Source organism: Ciconia boyciana, chromosome 2 (genome assembly GCF_034638445.1).
Source record: "Ciconia boyciana chromosome 2, ASM3463844v1, whole genome shotgun sequence".
NCBI lineage: Eukaryota > Metazoa > Chordata > Aves > Ciconiiformes > Ciconiidae > Ciconia > Ciconia boyciana.
In genome coordinates, this window is record NC_132935.1 from 86,080,521 (window position 1) to 86,105,880 (window position 25,360).

The 25,360-nt window shown below is 37.1% G+C and overlaps 1 protein-coding gene across 1 annotated transcript in view; it reads right to left on the bottom strand.

The window, feature by feature from the left end:
* CDH12 (cadherin 12) overlaps positions 1-25,360 on the bottom strand; it is a 164,696-nt gene that overhangs the window by 124,918 nt on the left and 14,418 nt on the right. The window contains exon 2 of the mRNA XM_072851357.1: positions 1,714-2,008. Coding sequence (XP_072707458.1) covers positions 1,714-2,008 — 295 coding nt within the window. The remainder of the gene's footprint in view (positions 1-1,713; positions 2,009-25,360) is intronic.

Sequence of the window (25,360 nt, forward strand, 5' to 3'; positions counted from 1 at the left end):
TGAAAATAAGAAAGGAAGACAGAGGGAGAGCAACAGAGTGAGAGAATGAATGCATGCACTGCATTCCACTGTGTAAATAGCATAATTCATTATTATTTTGCTCATTTCTTTCTGATCAAGTTTAACAACTAACCATACATTCACTGGTGAGAAAATTTTATTCTGAACTTGCCACAGAAATAGACTTGAAAATATAACAAATGTTTTCCATCTATAAATAATGTAACTGTAAGTAATATTACTAGGCATCTCTATAGGGGCAACAACAATAGTGCATCTATATAGTGAATGTATAGATGCACCTCTGTGGGTGACTATAGTGAACTTGTCTCTACACATGTATGAGATTAACATGATCATCTCTACATGTCTACTCATATCATATTTTATCACATTCTACCACATTCTACCACTCTTTATCACAAAATTTAAAATACTACCTCATTAATTCCATATAGCAACTTGTGTAGGTAACTAGTTGCCTCCAAGATTGTCTTTCAAAACATCACCATCTGAGCTACATAGCTGAAGGGGCAAAAGGATCCCTCTGCACATTTCAGAGTCAGAAAACTTCTGAAACTGTTAGCAACTACAGGGAGTATTAAATTACTAGTCCTGGCTTGTGAAGTACTGGGAAAAGACAGCTTAGGAGAGAAAACGGCAATAAGCTGAAACTAGCACTGGGAAGTTAAAGGCCTCCCGGCCCAGAATGAATTAATTTCTGGTGTCCACAGGGAAGCCCAAAGTGCCATCTGGCAGCAGGACACAAGCAGTGCGCTTGTGTTGCAAACACACTGCTCAGGACCACTGCAGAATCAGCCATCAGGCAGACTCCAGAAAGCCCCATTTAGTCTATTCTCCTGCTCCAAAGCAGGATCAATGCTCTTTATGTCTTTCCCAGCAAATGTCTGTCATGTTGTGAAAATTCTTTGAACAAAAGCCTATTCCGGTGCTTCAGTATCCTTACTACAGTCCACCTTTCTTTGGAAAGAAAATTATTCTCTCCCCTGTACACTAGGTTTTTGAAAACTTACCATGTTTCCAGTCAGTCTTCTCTTTTTTTGACTTCAGAATCCAATGCACTCAATATTTTCTTGGACATTAGGTTTTTGAGACCTTGATCCAGTCTTGCTGAGCCTCTCTGACTCCCACTCTTGCATTGTGGAGAGCCAGGTGAGGGCAATTATTACTTTCAGCACCCACAGTGTAGCACGACTTGGATAAAGAATTGTCCCCTAATTCATAATTAGGGGATCATGCAAGTGCGGTAGGAGTTTAACAGCCACAAGGACAAGAACAGTAAATGGCAAGATGCTGTCTTACCATCTAATTCTGCACAGCAAACAGTCAATGTTAACTAGGAAGAGAGAGGAATGCACTTCATCATGTGAAATAACAGGTTTTGAGGTACACAGAACCCCTGGACCTTAGCATACCTGCTTTGAATATCTTTTTTTTTCTTCTCCTGTTCTCAGAGACTTAAAGTCACAAGCACTCATTTTGCAGGAGAATGAGTTTCTAAATAAGCAAATAAAGCTAAAACAAAACTGTAATCCATATATTTCTAAGCACAGAGCAAGACATTTCTAATAATAAGTTTTAGAAGTTATATTTTCATTTCAGCCTTCTCTTTCTTTTCTCAACAGGAAATGGACATTGAGACAATTAAGTAATATGCAATTAGTTATCAAGTGTTTAAAGCTTCTTACTCACCCACTGGAGACATTTCTGGGACACTGGCAACATAAGGCCCATCCAGGAACTTTGGCTCATTATCATTAATGTCCTGCACTTTGATGATGAACTCTGATTCAGGCTCTAGTGGTTTCTTGGTGTCAACATCCACAGCCTGAGCCCGGAGTGTGTAGAAAGGTTTTTCTTCTCGATCGAGGCTCCTTATGGCATGAATGTCTCCTGTGGTCTCATCAATGGTAAAAACCGTGCCAGCACCATCTCCTGAAAGGGTATATTTAACAGTGCCCACTCCCTTGTCCAAGTCAGAATGAAGCTTGAGAACAAAAAGGAAACAAAAGGATGAAAATAACATTAATGGCTTTTTCTAGGCTGGAAGGCAATTATTATTCTTTTTTTTTTCTCTTATGTAATAAAAGGCATTAAAGGAACTAATTTCTTAAGTCCTTAGCTGACTCTAAGTGCATGGAAAAAATGTGGGTAGCATGTGGGTAGCATTATCTAATGTTTTTACCCCCATCTAGTACCCAGCACAGAGCATTTCAAAATTCTACCTGCTTTCTCCCATGAATACTGTTCACTACTAAAACTGCAATGAAGCAGGGCTTCAGATTTGTTATAAACTGAAATTTAAGACCAAGGATGGAAAACCACCAATAACCACATCAATCAAACATGAAATGACATGAGAGAGTGTCAAAAGCTTTCACAGGCATTTGGCTTTCAGAGAAGTAGAAGGGAACTACCTAATTTTCATTTGACACACAAGAGTTTGATGGAATCCTAAACTCAAACTCAAAGTCAAACCTGGTTTAAAAAAGACAATATACACCTCTTAATTACAGTAAATGCTAAACAGAACTAAAAATACTACCTCTTTTACACAAACATTTGATCGTTTGTTTCTGTGCTTTCTGAGATAATCACATTGCGGACAGTGTGAAGCTAAGAGTTCTCTTGCTCATTGGAATAATACAGAATCTAATCATTTCTGCCTTAACTCACTTATTTCTGCCTTAAATACCGATATACACATTTTCCAGGCTGTTAGTATGTTAAATATCTATTTCTAATTTGAAAAAGTACTTGAATACAAGTTATTGGATGTTTTTGTCCATTTGATCAGTGTCTATATTACTATAATATGGCCTTAAACACTATTTAAAATGCAAAAATATTTGAAATCAAAATACAGTATGATGAACTTCTTTCTCAGATGCCTTTATTTGTTTTATGCTCATCCTTTAAATACATGTAAAAGTTTTGAATAGATACTCAAGGTTACAACACTGATGCTGAAATAGCTTTTAAAATATTTGCCCGCTTGTCCCATCTAATGAGGACTAAAGAGATCTAATATAATGGACACAGGTTGGAATGGAGTTTTCAAGAGTGAATTCCCTTAAGCAGTATAGTAAAGCGATTATGGATATAGGCTTTATTTACATGATGTACTGCCCAAGGTGAAACACAATAGAGGAAACATGGGACATGAAAGGAGATTATGTAGAAAATGAATTACTGAGAAACTAAATGGTTTTGGTAATGGGGCAAGAAGCTAAGCTACAGAGAAAAAGGTAAAGGCAATTATTAACATTTATAGCTATTGCCTTGAAATTGAAAATAGGTCCTTGTGACTGTGGAAGAGGTCATGGTTTGTGGGACAGAGCGAACATGAACATAGTTTCTTCTTTGTCTACTTCTTCATCTCATCATTCTTGTTCACTGAATATACTAGATTCTGATCTTTCATCTAGCTGCCCCCTGCATGTGATTTAAAATTATCTCTCCAGTCTGAAGTAAAGCATTTTGCTTCTTGAGCACTGGTTCACTGTGGAAAGATTCAAAGGAAGTTAATTCTTTTCTCCTGGGGTGTAAAATATTTCCTTGCTTGCAAAATGAAAAGATAATGCAGCCTGAGATAATTAATGTCTATTTCTTCCTCATCATTTTAATTTAAGTGGCTCACAAGCTTCCTGCTGTTCCATTATACCTTGCTCAGTTAAAACATAGTATTTTCCTTCCATTATCATATAGAGGCTTACAGACACACATGGAGTGAAAAAAAAAATCAAAATGATGATGAGAAAGCTCAAAGAAAAAATGTTAGAACTTTATAGAGGGAACCACACAATTTTCTTACTTGTGTCCCTGTATTAAATAAAATATGTCTGGGCTTTATTGTGAAGTCTACCTTGTTCCATACTCCTGGAAGTAAGAATATCACAGAGCAAAAGAATATGGTTTCGAAGCAGAGATTTGTAAACAGGGAAGCATGCCAAGAACATTGTCTCTACTCCCATCTCCTGTCATCAGATTTGGCACTAAAGCTGAGATGGTTGAGTGTCTTTCTGATTGCCAGCTGAAGGGTTTATGTTCAACTAGTACCAATCAGGTTGCAATGCATGCGTTATCCGAGTGCTTGGATTATACTAGAGAGAAATAATTATAGTTGCTTCCCTTAGCTGGGGAAAAAGTAAAAAAAAAAAAGAAAAAAAAAAAAAGAAAAAAGCAAAACAAGGGCTCCTAAGAGAAAGGAAGAGTGAAATACAAAGACAAGCACAAGCATAGCTTTTTTCAAACGTATTGGAGCAAAAAAGCTTTATAACTGGAAGCATTAGCAATTCTACAGTTATAGATGTGTTTACTATGCTTCACAAGTATCACTCAGCTAGTATAACCTAGGAACCATTCCATTAATTTAAGAAGAGTTGTATTGCTCTGCATCAGCTGGGATCTGTCACATGGTATTTATTAATGAAATCATGCTAATCTGCTATTTTGACATAGGCTGCTTAGATGTCATTGCTGGACAATGCATGCTTATTTGTAACCCACATTGGGCTATGCAATTTGTGGGGCAATTCAACATTACAAAGTGTCTAATTACTGTAAGGGAATAGCTGATTGATTTAATTTAAAATTAACTAAATTCTCCAACAATAAAAGGCACACAATACTGAGATTCAGATGCAAGGACATAGAGAGAGGAACTAGCATTGGTTGAACTTGCACAACACTAGAAAATAATCCTGACTTTCAATGCTTGAAATTTTCCAGAAAGCAGTTTAGGCTAAAGAATAAGTGCTTGCTAGTGTGTCTCTGATTTATGTGTTACAAGCTGTATTGCACTGGAAGAAAATACATTTATTTTTTGTGCTGAAAAACATACAGAAGATTTGTGAGAGACTATATTTTCTGACACTGTGTCCAGCAGCAGTTTTGGTTTCATATCCCATTTCTCCTTCTTGCTTGTATTTATTTTCTAATTCTTGCTCTTCTGCAAAACTACAGGGCAAGAGAACAAGTGCTCCAACCTTACCTAACCCACCCCCCCAATGCGTTTAGAATTCAGGATTACTTGAATTTACTGCAACAGGGTGGTACAAATGATTGTATTCACATGGATTTTTCTTACTGTTATGTTTTCTCTGTAAATCCTGAATATTAAAAATGCCGCAAAGGTTTGGAAATGGGAGGGATTCATTTCTACTTTTGCTCAAACCTGTGCTGTTATTCTCACTACCTAAGTAACACAGAGTTTAGTGTCAGATCTTTGGGTAAATCTGCCCCAAGTGTAAAATTAATGATTTCTTGCAGCAAACTCTGTTAGTGCAGAAAATAATGAATATTTTTCTGTGATGGCAGATAAAGACACATCATCCCATAATTCTTGCTAATGTGTGCAAACAATAACACATATGGCAAAGGAAATGACTGATAAAAAAATCAAGTATGAATAACAAGATGGAGACTATTGTGAAATACATTGAGTAAATCTATGCAGAAACTATGACAGTGTTCTTGAATCATATCCAATACCAGATGCCACACTAAGTCAGTCTGCAAGTCCATGTGATCTAGCAATCTGCTTCAGCCTATAACTATCTGAAAGCTAGTTTGCTTCAGAGAGGACAAAAAAGTTGATAACAACTTGCTACAAGCACATCTGGGAGAAATTATTTATTCAGTTCTTCAGGCAGTTATGTCCAATTCCTAACAAGCAGTATGATTATTTGTATTTTAGCAATAAATTAAGACTTTACTGCTTCAATAACTCAGTGTTATTAACTCCGTGTCACTTCAGGAATTCATACACCTGCACAAATGATTTGATATTACATATGAAACCACATGGAAGATCAAGAAATGTATTAGCTAACGTACTTCAAGTACTGCTGTATACCCCTTGCTAAATTCAACATGGCAGTAGTATGGATCAGAAGTATTTGTTCCTTGGTGCTGATTTGCTCCTCAGTATTCTATGCATGTGATCCTCAACTGTACATCTTCTCTTTTCTTAAACACTTCAATGGCTTGCATTAATGAACTTACAATGATTTGGAAAGTCAAATTTGCAAATTCACAGACATAGGTAAAGAAATCAGAAGCAAAAGAAGCTTAACAGATTGTGAGATAGTCTATCCTTAAAATGAAGTAATTGCTATACCCTCAGAGAGCATGCAAGAACAAGGGCTATGACATTCACTAGGATTGCTGTGATCTTAATTTCACAGCAATACAGACATTGAAAAGTTGTTTTATGAATTGACTGGTTGCCTTTCTTAATTTCCCATCCATATACGATTAAAAAAAAAAGGTAAAGAAAGAAAAGAGGAGGAAGTAAAAAAGTTTTAAATGTCAAAGAATGTTTAACATCCCTAAATTGATATATTCACCTGGTGATATACTTTGAGATTCTAAGTCTTATTCCATTGCCAATTTCACAGGCTGAAAAAAAAATCACTCTTCAATTTATTTATTGCTAGTAGATCAATTTAAATGCTATATTGCAGTGCATATCTGGACTGAAAACACTGCTAAATGTTCCAAGATATTAACCCTTTCTTGCATGCACAATGGTACTAGTTATCCATCCCATATCTGTATCTTCACATCATTTTTCATTATGCAATATATTTTAGGACCTCGTTCCATTATTTCCTCTGCCTTTATCTACCTCCAAGTATTTCCACTTGCTCTGTACCCACCAGCTCCTCCCCCTGCCCTTTCTTGGGTAAGATGCACAATGAAAACTGTTCGAGAAGTCAAAATAGCCAGTCAACTCCAGTATTACTTAAGACTGCAAACACGGAATGACGTCCTAAACTGAGGAAAGGAAAAAAGGTCATTGTTTTATGGAAAACATAGATGCAAGCAGAGCTATTTTGGCAATCCTCTACTGCAAAAGTCTGTGTGTTGGAACACGGATGCCCACTACAAGAGAGGAGGGTGTAAATGAGCCTAGAGAAACCTTTAATACTAAGCATCAAAGAAGACTTTCTATTTGGAACATTGCCATTTTAAAAGATACTTATTCTACACGTATTTTCTATTGGCAAGAACTCTATGGTCTACACAGATTGCATAGTTCATTTTAAAAACTGATAATTAGATTCTAATGTACTGCTTTTATACAAAGACATTTTTTCCTTCCCTCTAAAAATACATAAAAGTTGAAAATTTTCCCGAGATAAAAGGGGAGGGGGGGGTGTCAGAGACTTTAATTCAGGAAACTGAGTAATAAAAACAATAATACAATTGCTGCTAATCAGATCCAGTAAAATATTTTTTCTTTCCTCCCCTCTCCACCACACACACCCACACCCCCCACTCCAGAAGACATTTAAGGACAAGGTAAAATTTGCCCACAGCACACTCAGTGCAAATGTTTCTTGATCCTAAAAATTTGGATTACCTAGGGCACCTTCTGAATACTCAGTTAACATGCATTAATCAGGCAAGACTGCAGACTAAAGCTTGTGTTGGGAGGAGGTAGGATACTACAACAAAATGGGTCAGATGAACAACAATCTGCAAAATAGGAGTATGGAAAGAAGTAGCAACTAAAATCATACAATCATAGAATCATTTAGGTTGGAAAAGACCTTTAAGATCATCGAGTCCAACCACAAAATGATGAGGTAAAAGAAAGATGAACAAAAAAAGAAAAGAATAATGTTTTTTAAAGGTCATTTGGAAAAGATGGGGTTTTTTTCCTTTTAAGACTGAATATTATTTGCAATAGGAAGGGGTGTCTTTTCTACTAGCTTTGAACAGGGCTTTTACAAGACACCTCCATCTGTGACTAGGCTTTCTTAGTGCTATGAGAATTTTAAACAATAATTAAAAATATCTATTAAAGGATGTGTATATATATTAAAAAACCATATATATATATATATAAATATAAATATACCAAGGATAAAAAAGAAATTATTTGAACTAGCAAGCTGTGCATATCATATCACCATGACTAATTTTCTTAGGGATGTATTGCTATGGCTTCTTTTTCTATGTTTAGTAAAATATCTACTTCCAAGAATTGGCATTCTTCTGTCTAATTTTTATAAAAATGGTAATAGACAACATGGTTCTGCATTTTGAAGTATCTTCTGTACAGTGTCCAAATTAGATTAGAATACTTTCTTATTCCAGAGGAATTAAATAAAAAGGTTTTCTACTCTTTTTCTAATGATTCCTGTTTGGCAAATAAAGCTGAGCTTTATTTAAATTAAAACGCCGATTATCCAATTAAATAAAACATTATCTCCTTCTGTCATGGGAATTTAGTTTAAGCATACTAAGTCGAACCAGACTTTTCCAATAATGAGTGCGGTTTCTGGTTAGTAATATGATGGCAAATAAGTCATTAGCAAGGAATAAAAACAGTACCTGACCTGGTCAGTTCAAATGAATCCTCATCCCTATCAATGTCACCGACTTGAGGGATCAGGGATTATTATTTTTCTAATTCTGCTCTACGAGAATATTTTTGTTGTATCATGCAGAATTCAATAATAACATTGCAAATGCACATTCCAAAATAAATATTTTCTTCTTTCATGAAATGCAATTGCCCATAGACAGAAAAAAATATTGCTAAATAAAAAAAAATTATGCACTAGTAAAATATTGAAAGAATAAAAATCTATCAATAATATCTCATTATAACTTGACGTCGTGGTCTAACCCCAGTCGGCAACTAAGTACCACACAGTTGCTCACTCACCATCCCCCCCCCGCGGTGGGATGGGGAAATGAATCGGAAAAAAAAAGTAAAACCCATGTGTTGAGATAAAGATGGTTTAATAGGACAGCAGAGGAAGAGAAAACAATAATAATGATAAAAGTATATGCAAAACAAGTGATGCCCAATGCAATTGCTCACCACCCCCTGACTGATGCCCAGCCCATCCCCTAGCAGCGATCACTGTCCCCCAGCCAACTCCCCGCAGTTTATATGCTGAGCACGACATCATATGGTATGGAATAGCCCTTTGGCCAGTTTGGATCAGCTGTCCTGGTTATACTCCCTCCCAGCTTCTTGTGCACCTGGCAGAGCATGGGAAGCTGAAAAGTCCTTGACTTAGTGTAAGCACTACTGTTAGCAACAACTAAAACATCAGTGTGTTATCAACATTATTCTCATACTAAATCCAAAACACAGCACTATGCCAGCTACTAGGAAGAAAATTAACTCTATCCCAGCTGAAACCAGGATACTTGATTATAAAAGTAATGATATATGTACGTTACAATTTGCATATATTTCTGATGATGACTTTTACATAACCATTTCAGCTGGAGTTGATGCATATAGAAACACTGTGTCCTGGTCCTCTCTCTTAAACTTTAATGTAAGAATCAATATTGGAAGTCTTTTTTTTATTAAATTATTCTTACTGAACTCATATAACTCCATGTTACAATGTGTTCTGTGTATGTATGTTGATAGGTTAAAGTCCACAGTTATGTTGAATTCCATTTGAGAGAAATGTTCTACAGAATCTTAACAGCTGATGCGACCATGAATCTGCTGAGGCCTCTAGGTATTAACATGGTAAAGTAACAACATAATCACAGGTTCCAGCAACAAATTCCAATATTGGCCTTTAGACAACAACAGAAGACAAAATTTGAGGAAATTTATCAACTTCCAATTTCTTCTTTCTCCAATGCTGGTCTGCTGGGGGTTGATGGGGTCCATCTGTGAGAGAAGGGGCCCAACTTAAATGCCTCTATGCAAACACATGTAGCATGGGGAATAAACAAGAGGAGTTAGAGACGTGTGCATACCTGCAGGGCTATGACCTTATTGGCATCGTGGAGACGTGGTGGGATGGCTCCTATGACTGGAGTGTTGGAATGGAAGGATACAGGCTCTTTAGGAAAGACAAGCAGGGGACACGAGGAGGGGGTTTCGCCCTTTATGTCAATGACCAGCTGGAGTGCACGGAGCTCCGCCTGGGGATGAATGAGGAGCCAACCCAGAGCTTATAGGTCACGATTAAAGGGAGGGCAAGGACAGGTGACATTATAGTGGGGCTCTGCTACAGGCCACCCGACCAGGAAGATTCAGAGGATGAGGCCCTCTATAGACAGATAGGAGCAGCCTCACATTCACAAGCCCTGGTCCTTGTGGCAGACTTCAACCACCCCGATATCTGTTGGAGGGACAACACAGCAGGGCATAAGCAATCTGGGAGGTTCCTGGAATGTGTTGATGATAACTTCCTTCTCTAAGTGACAGAGAAGCCAGTGAGGAGAGGTGCTATGCTGGACCTTGTTCTCACCAACAAGGAGGGGCTGGTGGGGAATGTGAAGCTCAAGGGCAGCCTTGGCTGCAGTGACCATGAAATGGTAGAGTTCATGGAACCTTAGGGCACTGAGGAGGGTGCACAGCAAGCTCACTACCGTGGACTTCAGGAGAGCAGACTTTGGCCTCTTCAGGGATCTGCTTGGTAGGGTACCAAAGGAGAAAGCTCTGGAGGGAAGAGAGGCCCAAATCTGGTTAATATTCAAGCATCACCTCCTCCAAGCTCAGGAGCAATGCATCCCAAGAAAGAGGAAGTCACGCAAAAACGCCAGGAGGCCTGCATGGATAAACAAGGAGCTCCTGGCCAAACTCAAACACAAAAAGGAAGCCTAGAGAGGGTGGAAGCAAGGACAGGTAGCCTGGGAGGAATACAGAGAAATTGTCTGAGCAGCCAGCGATCAGGTTAAGAAAGCTAAAGCCCTGATAGAATTCTATCTGGCCAGGGATGTCAAGGGCAACAAGAAAAGCTTCTATAGGTAAGTTGGTGACGAAAGGAGGACTAGGGAAAATGTGGACTCTCTCCAGAAGGAAACAGGAGACCTGGTTACCTGGGATATGGAGAAGGCTGAGGTACTCAATGACTTTTTTGCCTCAGTCTTCACCAGCAAGTGCTCAAGCCACACTGTCCAAGTCGCAGAAGGCAAAACCGGTGACTGGGAGAATGAAGAACCACCCACTGTAGGAGAAGATCAGGTTCGAGACCATCTAAGGAACCTGAAGGTGCACAAGTCCATGGGGCCTGATGAGATGCATCTGCGGGTCCTGAGGGAACTGGCAGATGAAGTTGCTAAGCCACTATCCATCATGTTTGAGAAGTCATGGCAGTCCAGTGAAGTTTCCACTGACTGGAAAAGGGGAAATATAATGCTCATTTTTAAAAAGGGAAAAAAGGAAGACCCAGGGAACTACAGGCCAATCAGTCTCACCTCTGTGCCTGGCAAGATCATAGAGCAGATCCTCCTGGAGACTATGTGTGCTAAGGCACACAGAAAATAAGGAGATGACTGGTGACGGCCAGCATGGCTTCACTAAGGGCAAATTGTGCCTCACAAATTTGATGGCCTTCTATGACGGGGTTACAGCAGGATAAGGGAAGAGCAACTGACGTCTTCTACCTGGACTTGTGCAAAGCGTTTGACACTGGTCCACACAACATCCTTGTCTCTAAATTGGAGATACATGGATTTGACGGATGGACCATTTGGTGGATAAGGAATTGGCTGGATCATCGCACTCAAAGAGCTGCAGTCAAAGGCTCAGTGTCCAAGTGCAGACCAGTGACAAGTGGCGTTCCTCAGGGGTCGGTATTGGGACTGGTACTGTTTAACATCTTTGTTGGCGAAATGGACAGTGGGATTGAGTACACCCTCAGCAAGTTTGCTGACAACACCAAGCTGAGTGGTGTGGTTGACACACTGGAGGGAAGGGATGCCATACAGAGGGACCTTGACAGGCTTGAGAGGTAGCCCCGTGCGAACCTTATGAAGTTCAGCAAGGCAAAGTGCAAGGTCCTGCACATGGGCCAGGGCACAAATACAGTCTGGGCAGAGAATGGATTGAAAGCAGCCCTGAGGAGAAGGATTTGGTTGAGGAGAAGATCAACATGACCCGGTAATGTGTGCTTGTAGCCTAGAAAGCCAACCGTATCCTGGGCTGCATCAAAAGAAGCAGGTCAAGGGAGGTGATTCTGCCCCTCTACTCCACTCTGGTGAGACCCCACCTGGAGTACTGTGTTCAGGTCTGGGGCCCCCAACATAAGAAGTACATGGAGCTGTTGGATTGAGTCCAGAGGAAGGCCACAAAGATGATCAGAGGGCTGGAGCACATCTCCTATGAAGACAGGCTGAGAGAGTTAGGGTTGTTCAGCCTGGAGAAGAGAAGGCTCTGGGGAGACCTCACAGTAGCCTTCCAGTACCTGAAGGGGGCCTACAAGAAAGCTGGAGAGGGACTTTTTACAAGGGCATGGAGTGATAGGACAAGGGGTAATGGCTTTAAACTGAAAGAGGGTAGATTTAGATTAGATATAAGGAAGAAGTTCTTTACTGTGAGGGTGGTGAGGCACTGGAACAGGTTGCCCAGAGAAGTTGTGGATGCCCCCTCCCTGGAAGTGTTCAAGGCCAGGTTGGATGGGGCTTTGAGCAACCTGCTCTAGTGGAAGGTGTCCCTGCCCATGGCAGAGGGGTTGGAACTAGATGATCTTTAAGGTCCCTTCCAACCCAAACCATTCTATGATTCTATGAATGCAATTTTATACATCGTGCTGAAATAATATCAACTGCAATGAAGTGTGCAGCTGCTGATGACAGCTCAGTGGAAAATTATTTTACCACCTCATTAAATGTTTATAATTTCAGAATTTTTCAAAGTATTTAACAGGAACAGAGCAGGGGATTGAATCTGAAACCCTCGCAGTCCAAAGACCTTAACGCATCAGATGGAAAAGGTGAGGTTATGCCATGTATCCTCATGCATAGATGTGGCCTTTTGCTATGATAAACTATCTTCTGGTTCAAAGGAGTCTGTGCAAGACATCACCTGTTACAAATGAATGCATTCCAGTTGGCACCAGTGGAGCTGGTTTGATTTACACCTGTGAAAGCACTGGCACTCCCTCTGTACCAGTGCCTGGCTGGAGTCCCAGTGGCTAAGTGGGAGCATAATGCTGATGCCTGAAACTGAGAAATGCGGGAAAGGAATGTGCCACAAACAGGGGTCTGGGGAAAAATCATCATAGCTTTCAGCAGCAGATACTTGTATTCCTTTTCAAGGCAATACTTATTTTTTAATTCTGAAAATTAAATGAAGAAAAGACAACATTACAATGAAATTCTACAGTCTTGCTATTTAATTGTGCAAGATCTGCAAAATATCCAATGGCATTCCTCTAATTAATTAAAATTGTAAGTGTAGAGGAGTGGTGCTTTTTTTAGGTAGTATATAAGATTGTAGTATTTCCTTTTTGAAACAGGAATCACTGTAAGAATATCAAAAAGACTTGCATCTCTCTGGATGCCACATACTGACAGTAATATATTATTTTGCATTATGTTCCCTGCTGTATCCCTTCTACAATATATATAAAAGATTAATTCATGAAAATATAAATTATGCTGTATGAATAAATATAATAAAAATAGATACTAGAGACTTAGGAAGCCTTTACATGAAACATGCTATAGCTATAACCAAATTTGTAAGACATCTATTAGAGGAGGGATCATAATTTCTAATGACTGCCTAATTATATTTATGAATATAGTCTCTCTGAAGATCAGCAGAAAACCACTGTTCAAAAAGTTGAGAAAAAGCAGGAACTTTATATTGCAAAGTGTCACTGACATTAAGCTGTTGGCAAGGTTAGATATTTTCAGTCTAAAATGAGGTATTTATGCTTGTGAAGTGACAAAATCTATTTTCTTTCAAGGGTGTGTGAATGTGATCTATTTTCTGTAGAATTATACTCTATAGATGTCTTAAACTACAAGGTATAAAATAATGGTTTATTTTCCTTATTCCTCATATGTTAACTACTTGGGCTTTACATGGAAAATACCATTAGTGTCAGAGGACACATACTTGAATACCAAATCCAGCATGATCAATATATGAGATTCCTCATCTCATCTAATAATAGGTCATGACATTATGCACATTTTTTTCTTGAGATTTAATTTCCCATGGAAAATATAGCTACAGCTGCTCAGTTGCACAACCTTTTTTTCTCTCACAGGCATTGCCCTACTGATGCCAGTGGGAATACCTTTGTGTAGGCTGTAGGATTAGTTATGAATATGTCATAGGGACGACAGCGTACTGTATGCCATTCTGCTTCTGAAGTGACAGACAAAAAGACTGCTGCCTGCTGATGGCCGCCATGGCAAATACGGGCTATGGAATGACATCCACTACTGGAAGAGATCATGGCTCTGAGCAGTTTCCCACTTTTTCCCTTGGTGGCATTCACTTCTCCACCCGAAATGTCTGGAGATAACTGAATTCCCTTGAACTTCTTTATACCATACTGTCCCATCTAGTTAATGCAGTTGAATAGTTGGCCTTTGTAAGCCTGGCTCTTCTGAAACTAATTATGGAAAACTTCTTGCCGGAGTTGCTCTTCTTAGGAGGCAGTAACCTGTATGAGGGACAGTAGCTGTGGAAAAGCATACATTTCCACACCACAACTGCAACTAGGAGAAGAAATATATCTCCAGCTATGTAGTCATAAATATCTACAGGCATAGTAGTCATCAAGCCAGTTGTCTCCCACTGTTAATCAGTCCCTAACACGGAAAACTATGGTTAGGGGTTAGCTAACCTCCATAGTCTTAGAAATGGTACATCTGACCACAAACAAAGTGAATCCCAAGCCTGACTCTGCCTCCCTGACTCAGCTCTGCAAAATATCCAGAGATAGCTACTCCAGAAAGTCAAAGGCTCAGTATAGTTCCTTGAAGCGTACCCTCCATAAGACTCCCTAAACCAGGTTTACCCTACTTTAGGAAGCCACAGTTCTCTGACCTGCAGAGACACGAAAGGACACAGATCAGCATACAGAATCCTGTTGCGTTAGCCAGTGGTCTACCTATGCTGAAATATTTTCTGTGTGTATATCTCAAAGATGATGATGATGATGATGATGATGATAATAATAATAATAATAATAATAATAATAATAATAATAATAATAATTAATTATATAAATAATATATTATTTATATATTATATAAATATATAATATAATTGTATAATATAGTAAAATAAATGACAAATAATAAACTATATATGATCTAATTTATAATTTAATATATTATAATAAATAATAGATAAATTTATAAATTATATATCATATTGTTTCTATATTAATATATATTATATTATATATAATTATAGTAATAATAATAATAATAATAATAATAATAATAATAATAATAACAACAACAACTGATAAATACACAACTTTTAAGTACTTTTAACTGGAGCTCTGTCATAAATCAGAAAGAACAGGTTCCTGTAGTTAGAACATGAAAAGAAAGACTGGAGCTGTAGGGTCTCCTCCTTTTTGGGTAAACACATTGTTGGAAACATATGCTGAAAGAGTATCAATTTAAGTCCATTGCATTTGGAGAGGTCAAAGATTCTAAACCGATTATAAAAGCTTATGCTTAATTTGACATTGATTGGAACTTTAAGTAGCAAATAAGTCTTCTGCTGTTTCATTTTTTATTTATATCAGTATGCTCTTCAATTCCAGTCTGACCTTGGGGGGTTTTAGAGCAAAGGCTTTTAAATTCTGTTGGTGCTGATTAAACTTTCTTCTTTTTGATCTTTCCCTTAATACATTTTTTTTCGTTAATTCAAATATTTTTCTTCACTGACTATTGCAAATGAATATAAAAACTCTCTTCCTCATGTATTTAAATTTAATGTTATGTCAAATACAAAAAAATTGTTCTGTAAATCACACTTGCTGTAAAGCACTGTCAGTTAAGGTATCTCTTTGCTTGATAATGACACACTAGAACAGGTAGGGAATGACAGAGCAGAAAGATTCTGCCTCACCTGTCTATCACTGTGACAAGGCATACTATTATAAACTATTTGACCACTTCTCCTTTCTAAATAGGAAAAAAAAATCTTAGTTTTTATCTATCTTAGTTTTATCTATCATATAGGTGAAAAATATTAATTTTAACACATATATTAGAGGGATAATTTTAAGGCATTTACAGACACAGAATTTTATGAGTGAAACAGAATATCTTCTGAATTTTTAATCTATTTGTCTTAACTTAATTTGGTCCAAAAAACCCCAAGTAAATAAGCACACCACAACACAAAAAATGCAAAATAATCCAGCAGTCATGAATCAATACTGCTTAATGTGTATGAGATATAGGAATGGAAGGTACAGCGGAGAAACTGAAAGACTCTTCTGTGCTCAGATGTCTCAATTCCAAGAAAGCGAAATCGTGTGAATCATGTTGCAGTTGCAAGATTTCCATAGAACAATATTTTTAAAGGCTGTATTAATGAAATCACCTTTTCATACAGCACCTGTGGATTTTCCTCAGGTTTCAGAAGAAGCATAGGAAAGGGTTGTGTTGTACATATTTCTTTCATTTTGCTGAAATATTCAAAATGGTTTCACGTTAAATATTCTTTGGGCATGAAACTGTAACTTGCTGTTCATTTGCTACAGTGTTGAGACAAACTTCCTGCAACGCTGATTAAGGTCTAGGTATAATTCAAACAGGGTATAATTCAAACAATATTGCAATAATCAGCAGTCCCTCCACTTTTTAAAACTACTTGCTGAAGCTAGTTTCTGGTCTCATCAACTTACATTCTTTGTCTCAAGGACCAACAAGAAATTGGTAAAATACAAGCAGTCATTACTTAACAGCAGAGTAACAACTTATGAAATTTTGTGGTCTCAATGTAAGTAGGTTCAACAAATTAAAAAAAGAATGAGATTAATGAAGAGCTACTCTAGAAAGAGCAGCAGAAACTTGTTTTTGAGGTGGCTGAGTTAATGCGGTCACTCTGGAGGAACAGAAATGAAAGTGCTTAAGGAGCATACACCTTGCAGGCCTGCTTGCACATCACCTCCTGCATCATGATGTCCGTACTGCAATATGACACCATTTCATATTCAGAATGACAACTAAAATCAGTGGTGGAAGCCAGGACATACTGTCAGAGGGAGAAGGCCTACTTGAGAAAAAGGTTGTATTACTTTCAAGCTCCTTTAGAAACAGAAAAACTTTATCGATATAGCTGGCAGGGATATGAACTTTATTTCCAATTTCAGAGTTTTAGAAATAATAATGAAGGGGTCATATCTACAATTTTTTACTCAATCAAATATAATTAGGGTCTTCAGGAATAGTACCAGTCATTTCAATAGAAAGTATATGAGGTGGTATTCATGATATTAAAACTTAATAAGTTAGAGAATATAATAAATAAAACAAGTAAATTGGTACAATACAGATAAGTGACACACTGCATAGTTTGCATATTCTTCTAGCTTGAGTTACAGAAAATTTTTTTGGCAGTTTTGCAAAAATAAGAAAATTTCTCTTTCAGTGGGGTCTTTTAATTAATTGACCTTTGGATGGGATAAAAGTAGGTCCTTAAGACACAGGTAAAGTGTCAGAATTTGTTCTCCAGACTTGGATTATTTAAAACAAGCAGCATTTATATGGCACTATGCAGAACTGAATCAAATCACAGAAATCCTATACATATATTGTAAGTTATGGATACATTCATATTTCACATATCATTAAGCTGCACTGTATAAGAATATAGGTATGCCTTCTTTTCAATAAAAACATCACGCCTATGTACTAACAAGCAAAAGAAAAGTATCTTCCACAGCTCAAGCCTAAATAATTTCTGCTCAAATGAAGCAGTTTAATTATAAATCTGAATGGTGATTGTCTCTGCTGGATTGTCCCAATGAAATTTTTAAAAAAATGTGTTGAGTTTGCAGGAAGTTATATTCTAGTTATAGCATTTACTTGCAAGATTTACTCATGTTTTTAATGGATAAGGAAAAATGTTCTTAAGAATCAGCAGAGAATACAGTATAATAGATAAAGAAATTAAAGAGCTTTATAATTTGGAACAGAAATGATTATATGGCTGCAGTGATATCTCTTTTCTATAGGTGTGGCAGTACTTATGTTTTATACTGACAAGATGAAAGAACAGCTACCTCTGCTGCTGCTATTGGGGATGGAGAAGGAAATGAAGAGCATAGAGTCATTTTACCCCAGAGACAGAGGGTGGCAAGGTTATTGCTACAAAGGCCTTGGAAGAAGGAATAAGCAGGAAGCAAGGTAGAAGAGCTGTGTCTGGGTGAGTTTATATTCCATCCCTTTTCTGATAGAGCTGCTCAGTGAAACAACAGAGGTGTTAATTTGTTCCTAATCCTTCTGTATATGGTTCTTCCAGAAGTCCTGGGGAAAATAATTTACAAGGGCAAAATCTCTCCAGGCTCCAGGGAAGCCTAACTGTGTCCATAAAGCTTAAATCTTGGCCTCGAGAAAGTCAATGGCAAAACTCCCATTGTCTCCAATTTTATTCAATAATAACTAGGGCCTTGCAAGTACTAGCAGGGTACTCTCCTGCAGAGTGAGAGTAAACATTTTATTTTGCTTCAATTCACACATTTAGGTAAATTTTCTTTCCACTTTTAAGTTTTAACAAATGGAAGATCTCAAAACGGAAACAATGAAAGTATTTTCTTGTGTGGGAATCATTCACCATCTCTCTCTCTCTCTCTCTGATTTCCCAGAACCTCAAATACTACTATTTGATTGCTTCAAGATTCGAGAGATGGGACAAACTTGATCAAATAATGCTTTTTGCAATTTTAACAATAAACTTTCAGTTAGACAGAAATTACTGTGAAATCCTTCCACTGGTACAGGAGTTACTTGTTATGTGACAGGGGTTTTATCCATTTATTAATGTTCCCAGAAGTAAGGCTTCCTCCACTGACAAATGTTGCAGCTATTGATAGCTAAATTCACCTGGATTTGCAGTAGCTGCTAATTATGATCAAGGAAGTCATATTCACAAAGGGCAGCATTTTTTAGCAATTTTCCTAAAAAATATTCCTTTGGTGTGATAAATGATTTGCACATACCCTTTTTGAATGTAAGGACAGACTTAGTTATTAAATAATAATAAATACTTTGGCTGGAGACATTCTAAGCATCAAACATCTTTTATTTCCTTTGCTGTCTGCCTTTAAGTTTTCATGGATTTGCAACTCAGTTCTCAAGTTCATCGTCTTACTACACTTACTCCAAATATAGAAACCGGGATTGAGAAACATGTTTGTGCCTCTCTAAAAAGACAATGTAAACACGACTTATGATAAAGCACAAATTTCTCCTTTGTTCTGACAAATGTTTTTACTCACTGAATAACAGAGAATCTCTACTGTGAATAAGGCATTTTAAGAAAACATGCAATCTAGTGACAGATGAATTTTAACTATACTTGAAAGACATATGTATAGAAACTACATATTTGTTAATGAGATTACAGAACACTGGTATCTAATTCTATTTAGAATTAGATACTAAACTAATTAGCATCTGTTTGTTAATGAAACTCTTACTCGAGCAATATTTGCACCATAAATTGAACTGAATTTGACAAAAAAGGATAATGTAGTCTAATTTACATAGGACAATAAGTCAATTACTGCAAGAATCTAATTCATTCAGGAAGGTAATATATAAACAGGGTGCTTTTGCTTAAACCAAATAAAAGAATGAACAGGTAATTACACTTATTCATTAATGAATTTGCCAAAAATAAGTAAGCCAGAAAACAGTAATTATTTCTGTTGCTCATCTTTTTTGAGGGGAAAATACTCTAGATATACAAATTACTGAATCTGGAAAGCTAGTGTTTCTAATTCTATTAACAAATTGATTATTAACATATTTCTTTTCAGTCCAAAGTTATTTGTTAGAAAATCTAATTTCTTTCAAGGATATCTAATGGTGATTTATCTTCTGCAGAATTGTATTGTATAGATTCAGTGCAGTGAAAACTGCCTTATAAGACTATTCCCTTGTAAGTATTGCTTACAGTAATCAAAGAGTATTACTCGCTAGCATTGAGGCAAGCTATATTTTCCTATCTCATTCAGGAGGCAAGATCTACCTCCTGGACAACTAACATAGTGTGTGCCTAAATGAACATAGCAGGTGCAGCCTCAGAAAACACAGTGTGCAAGCCACCCATGGAATGACATGCAAGGCCATACTCTTAGTATTGCACTTTATTTATGTATAAGGGATAATGCATAACTGCCAAAACCCACATCCACAGCAGGGCACAGGTCTATTTGTACCAGCCACGTGCCCTGTAGAGCTTGTTCTACTAAAGGAACAATGGGGAGTTTGACTCAATAAGAACAGAAAAAGAAAAAAGCTTCATGCACAGAGCTTCCCACTCCTACCCTCACCTTCCACACCTGCACAGGGAAATAGCCATTCTTGTTGAGCTGCTGTGAGATCCAATTTAGAGCTACATCCTTTACTCTAAAACTAAGTCTTTTGAGAGGCTGGCTTAGGGGTATGAAAAGAATACAGCATTCACTTATAGTGGGCCTTTTTAAGCTTTCAGAATAGATTAATCCCTCACTGGCATCCAGTTGCCCTTGTTTTGAGTGCTGCAAAATATGCTTTGAAAAATCATCTAGCACAGGCAAAAGAAAATATTTAAGCAAAAATGAGCTTTTGATTTACTATATGTGTGCCTTAAACGTGCATATTTTTCATTTTAACGATACATTTACAGGAAGCATGAATCGGTGTTGTGGGATGCCAAACACCTGTCACAATGAAATTGCATGCTATGAAATCATGAATAAACTATGTCCCAGCACAATTACAGCCTTATCAGGATGATGTTCTTCTGTAAGAATTCAACTGAATACTAAATTTTCTATAAATATCCTGTTAAAATGGGTAAAATTAGTGAGACACCCCTGCTAAAGATTTTGAAATGCATAAATACATTAAGATTTCTTTGCTAATTTGTTCATTAACTTAATGACCTAGTTAGACTGGGCTTAGCCAGCATGATTAACAAGCCATTATAACACTGATCACCCAGAAGATAATCTTAAAATTAGTTTGTTTTAAACAGTACTTCTAAGTAGTAGAGTTTTCATTACTGGAGCAGCTGTTACCTGGGGCAACAGTAATTTACTTTCTTCCTAATTTGATATGTCAGCTGCAGCTAGTAGCAGTGTAGCACTTCTGACTTCCTGAAGCATCTATACCGTAGTCAACTGTGTTAGTACTGTGGACACCTGGTGACAATTTTGGGGCTTGTGTGGCTCCTTTATTATCAGCACCATGGAACTGACCATTGAATATGGGATTTGTTGGGATTTTTCTTTTTTAGTAAAAACTCTAATATTTACCTTTGTAAAGATGAACCTACACAAATTCATTCTTAAGTGTGAGATGAATGTGAAATGGAATCTGTATTTTACAAGAGAAAACAATGGGAGAATCTGAAGACCTCCCCTCATTCCACAAATAAAAAATTGTTTTGTTCATACATATGAAGGAACCTCAGAAATGCTGATTAACCTCCCCCTCAAAAAAATTCTGATACAAGCCCTCTCTACCAAAGCAAGTTTGCCCTTGAAAGGCATTATTTTCATCTTTAAGAAAGAGCAACAAGAAACATTTTTGGAAGACAGAAAAAAATTATAGATAGTGGCTCTCCAACTTGCCTGTGATCTGTGAATGCCTGACTTTGATTGGCAGATGAATAGGTGTTTCAGCCAGGCTGGGCTGTACAGCTAAGAAGACATACATGCCTACTATAAAGAGCTTATAAAGGAGTGTTTACGTATGTCAGCTGGAGGATATTCCTCTCCGTGGCTGCAGTGCAGTGTTCTAACATATATCCCTCCTCAGCACAGCAACACAGAGGCACCAGAACCACTGAAGGAAGGTTGTCAGGTGCTTCCAGATGACTTCCCAAAAGTGTATATAAACTTTTGTTCTCCCAGTATTACTGTCTATATTTTGTGGGCTGATACTGCTGCTACAGCTGACTTTCTCCCACAGGAGAAGTATCGGTGTCATGCTACACCAGGGCAGCAGATACCAGTTCTTTCTCTACTTTGTCCACAAGAACTCCTAAATTTCCTTGCTGACCAGTACTGCCTGCTATGGAAAGGATGGAAAAGCACTTTTCCCTGTGGACAGGCAAAGTAATAAACTAGTCATTTCCTTGCTGACCAGTACTGCCTGCTATGGAAAGGATGGAAAAGCACTTTTCCCTGTGGACAGGCAAAGTAATAAACTAGTCATGGCAACAGCAAATTAGCAGCACATATCAGCACTGTGGGTTGTATATAGGATTTGAGTAGCAACACGCTGTCAAAGTCCTGGAGGTATTATGAACTTTGACATAGGGAAGTTAATGATGTTCAGGTTCTACAAACTCATGTTCATATAAGAGCTACAGATAACTGTACATCAATTTACAAAGGGCATTAACAACCCTACTTAGAGGAAGGGAAACAGACAAAGAAATAAAAGGTTAGAAAGTAGCTCAATGGTACAATTTGTAAACAGAATTCAGTGAAAATGTAGTGACTTTAATGGCAGTACTCTATCTTTTAGCTGCATTCTAGCACAACAGCAGCTGTAGATGAGCATTAAGTTTGCTTTCATTCAAGCCACAGAACCCCAAACAAAGATCAGAGAAGTGAAGCAGAACAATCTAACTTTGTACAACTTCAGCTGGGAACACCTAAGAAATTGTCAATCCCAGTAACTCCAGCTGATTCTGAAGAAGAGCAGAAATTATGATCTCGACAGACAACACCAACTAAAGCAAACTTGTCCTCCTTCCATATGAAAATAGGCCAACTTAGTGAAGGTTTAAAGATGAAAACACTAAATCTCAAGACAGTGGAATCAGAGGGCCTCTAAGAAGAACATTTGGATCGTTTATCAGCACAAAAGCAAATAATCAAATGAAGTTTCGCCAGCTGCTGGTTTTACACACACAAACATACACCCACATGTTTTCCATATGCTTGTTTTAGAGTAGTTCTTTTCCTGGTGAGACATGGAAGAGAAAAAAGAAAAAAGAGAAAAGAAGAAAAAAAAAAAAGATCAAACGTGTAAATCATATGCACTACTAATCGATGTTGCAAAACAGCTAGTAAATGTTTCCAAAAGAAAGGGCAAATGAATTTTACATAGCCGAGTATTTTAAAAATACACATTGTACGACAATCTTAAAGGAAAAAACAGATTATATTTTAGGCTGCATCCTACATACAAGATTTCTCTATCACAGATTGTGAATAATGTATGCATCCTTTCTCATCTCTTTCATATATAAAAGGTTTTGAAATATTAATTTTTGTAGTTTATAAAAAATTACAGTGAATATTTTCATGAGCATGTATTCAGGAGAAAGTACTGGCCTTCACAGAATAAATGTACTGTTAAGAACACAAACCAATATTTAGAAAATTATTTATGTTCTTCATAACTCTTTTTACCCTTTTTTCACAACAAAATTTTTAACTTGAAAAATTCATTTTTGAATTGGACTATTCTAATTTTCTTTCCATTTTTTAAAAATTTGACTAGACTTCATGTTATCTTTCATTATTACAGTGAAAAAATATATTTAAATAGACCATATTTCCTAAACCAAATACATCAACAAATAATTTTTCATTTCTCTGTCATGTTTCTTATAACTTTGCATTGCCTATTTCATGCTTTGTCTTATCAATCAATTAGGATCAAGTCAAAATTTATTAAATCGGAAATCTCTCAGTGACTTCAACATAAATTGGATCTGTCTCATGATTTTTATTGTTCCTTGTATGTTTTTTTCACATTGCAAAAAGTAATAGCCAAAAAGTAACCAAAAAGAAGGCATATGGGTAAACGCAACTTTTACTGAGGTTTTATTTTGTACTTGTAGTCCACCTGTAGACCTCACATGCAGGTCATAAACATTTTTGTGAATATATACATGTATACATACATACACACACACACACATATGTATACTAGACTCCATGAATATAATTTTGGGGTTATTTGTTTAAAAAGTGATTCAACAGCACAGCAGGATATACACATGAGCAAACAATGGAAATTTTTGCTCAGGCACCTCTCTTGCCTCTGTACCTTGGAAGCCCATTTCTTCTAACTCAACAGCCTGTCTCTGCTCTGATTTTGTGCAAACCATATAAAGACTTATTTTCTATTACCTAGACTTTTCAAGGATTGTAGATTATGAGAGGTGTACATTACAAGCATGAAAATGACATATTTATGCATACAAATTGTATAAATATAAATCTTAATATACATTTCACAAAAAGCTACTTCAAAACTGAGATCATACTCTCCTACTTTATAGTACTATTCTGCATAATTTCTTCCTCACCTTCAGACACTTGACTGTATAAATCACTTCTGCTCAGTAGCTCTTCTTAAAAGGACTGGAAAATTTAACTAAAATTTAGGGAAAGAGGGCTGACTAAACATGTCAGCACTCACCTAGCCTGGGGTAGTTTCTCCATGTCTATTTTTTATTAGACACGAGCTGTACCTATGTTAGCAAGTAACATGAACCAGTAAGAGTGGATCTGTAGAATGAAGCAGCTGATGCTGAGGAACAATGCCAACAGTAAATGCACCTCAGGGGTTTTTTTGCTGCAGACAAGATCTCATCTGGTTCGATGGACTAAGTGCCAATTCATGTAGTGCCTCCTTTCGGCTTATTTTTATCCAGAAGTGATCTTGTTTGTTCCCTCCAAGACCTCTCCTGATGTGAACAAAAGTACAGTAAGTCTGAACGATCAAGAGATTTGCCTCAAAAGTGCACTTCAGATCAGAACGAAAATTCTCATGAAGATTCGCCAGCTATCAGGTAATGCACAAATGCCATGATTTTGGTACTTCAGTATTTAAGAAGGATAATATCCACTTCTTTGTTTTGAGAGAATCAAGAAGCATTTTTCAGGAAAGGTCCAATTTATTTTTTGAACACAGCTCAAAATGGAAGTGTGCTTTAGTTTATATTTGTATTGTAAACAAAGGCGATTTCTCTTGAAGTAAAGATATACAGGTCTCATCAGCTGGTTATAAAATTAGTAGTGGCATAATGTGAAGTGAACTGGAATTTAACAGGAAAAAAAAGAAAATTTACTTTAAAATCCCTGAATCTGAACTTTAATTTTATGAAAAGGACTTATGTTAATAAAGTCTGTCAAAATGTGTGGGGTATTGGCAGCATTTAGACAAATGTCACCATTATCTTTCTTTGTAGGCACTGTTTTAGACAAGTGTTCATCTTGTCCTTTAGTTTATAACACCCATGAATATTAAGACTATAAATGGCTTTCAGCTATTTAAATACATGTTCATGATACAATGTCAATGGCTTTGCAAATTTGTTGCATAATTTTACCTATATTTATCTTTGTAAGTTACTTTTTTCCTGCAGTTTGAGGTACATTACTGGAAAGTAACA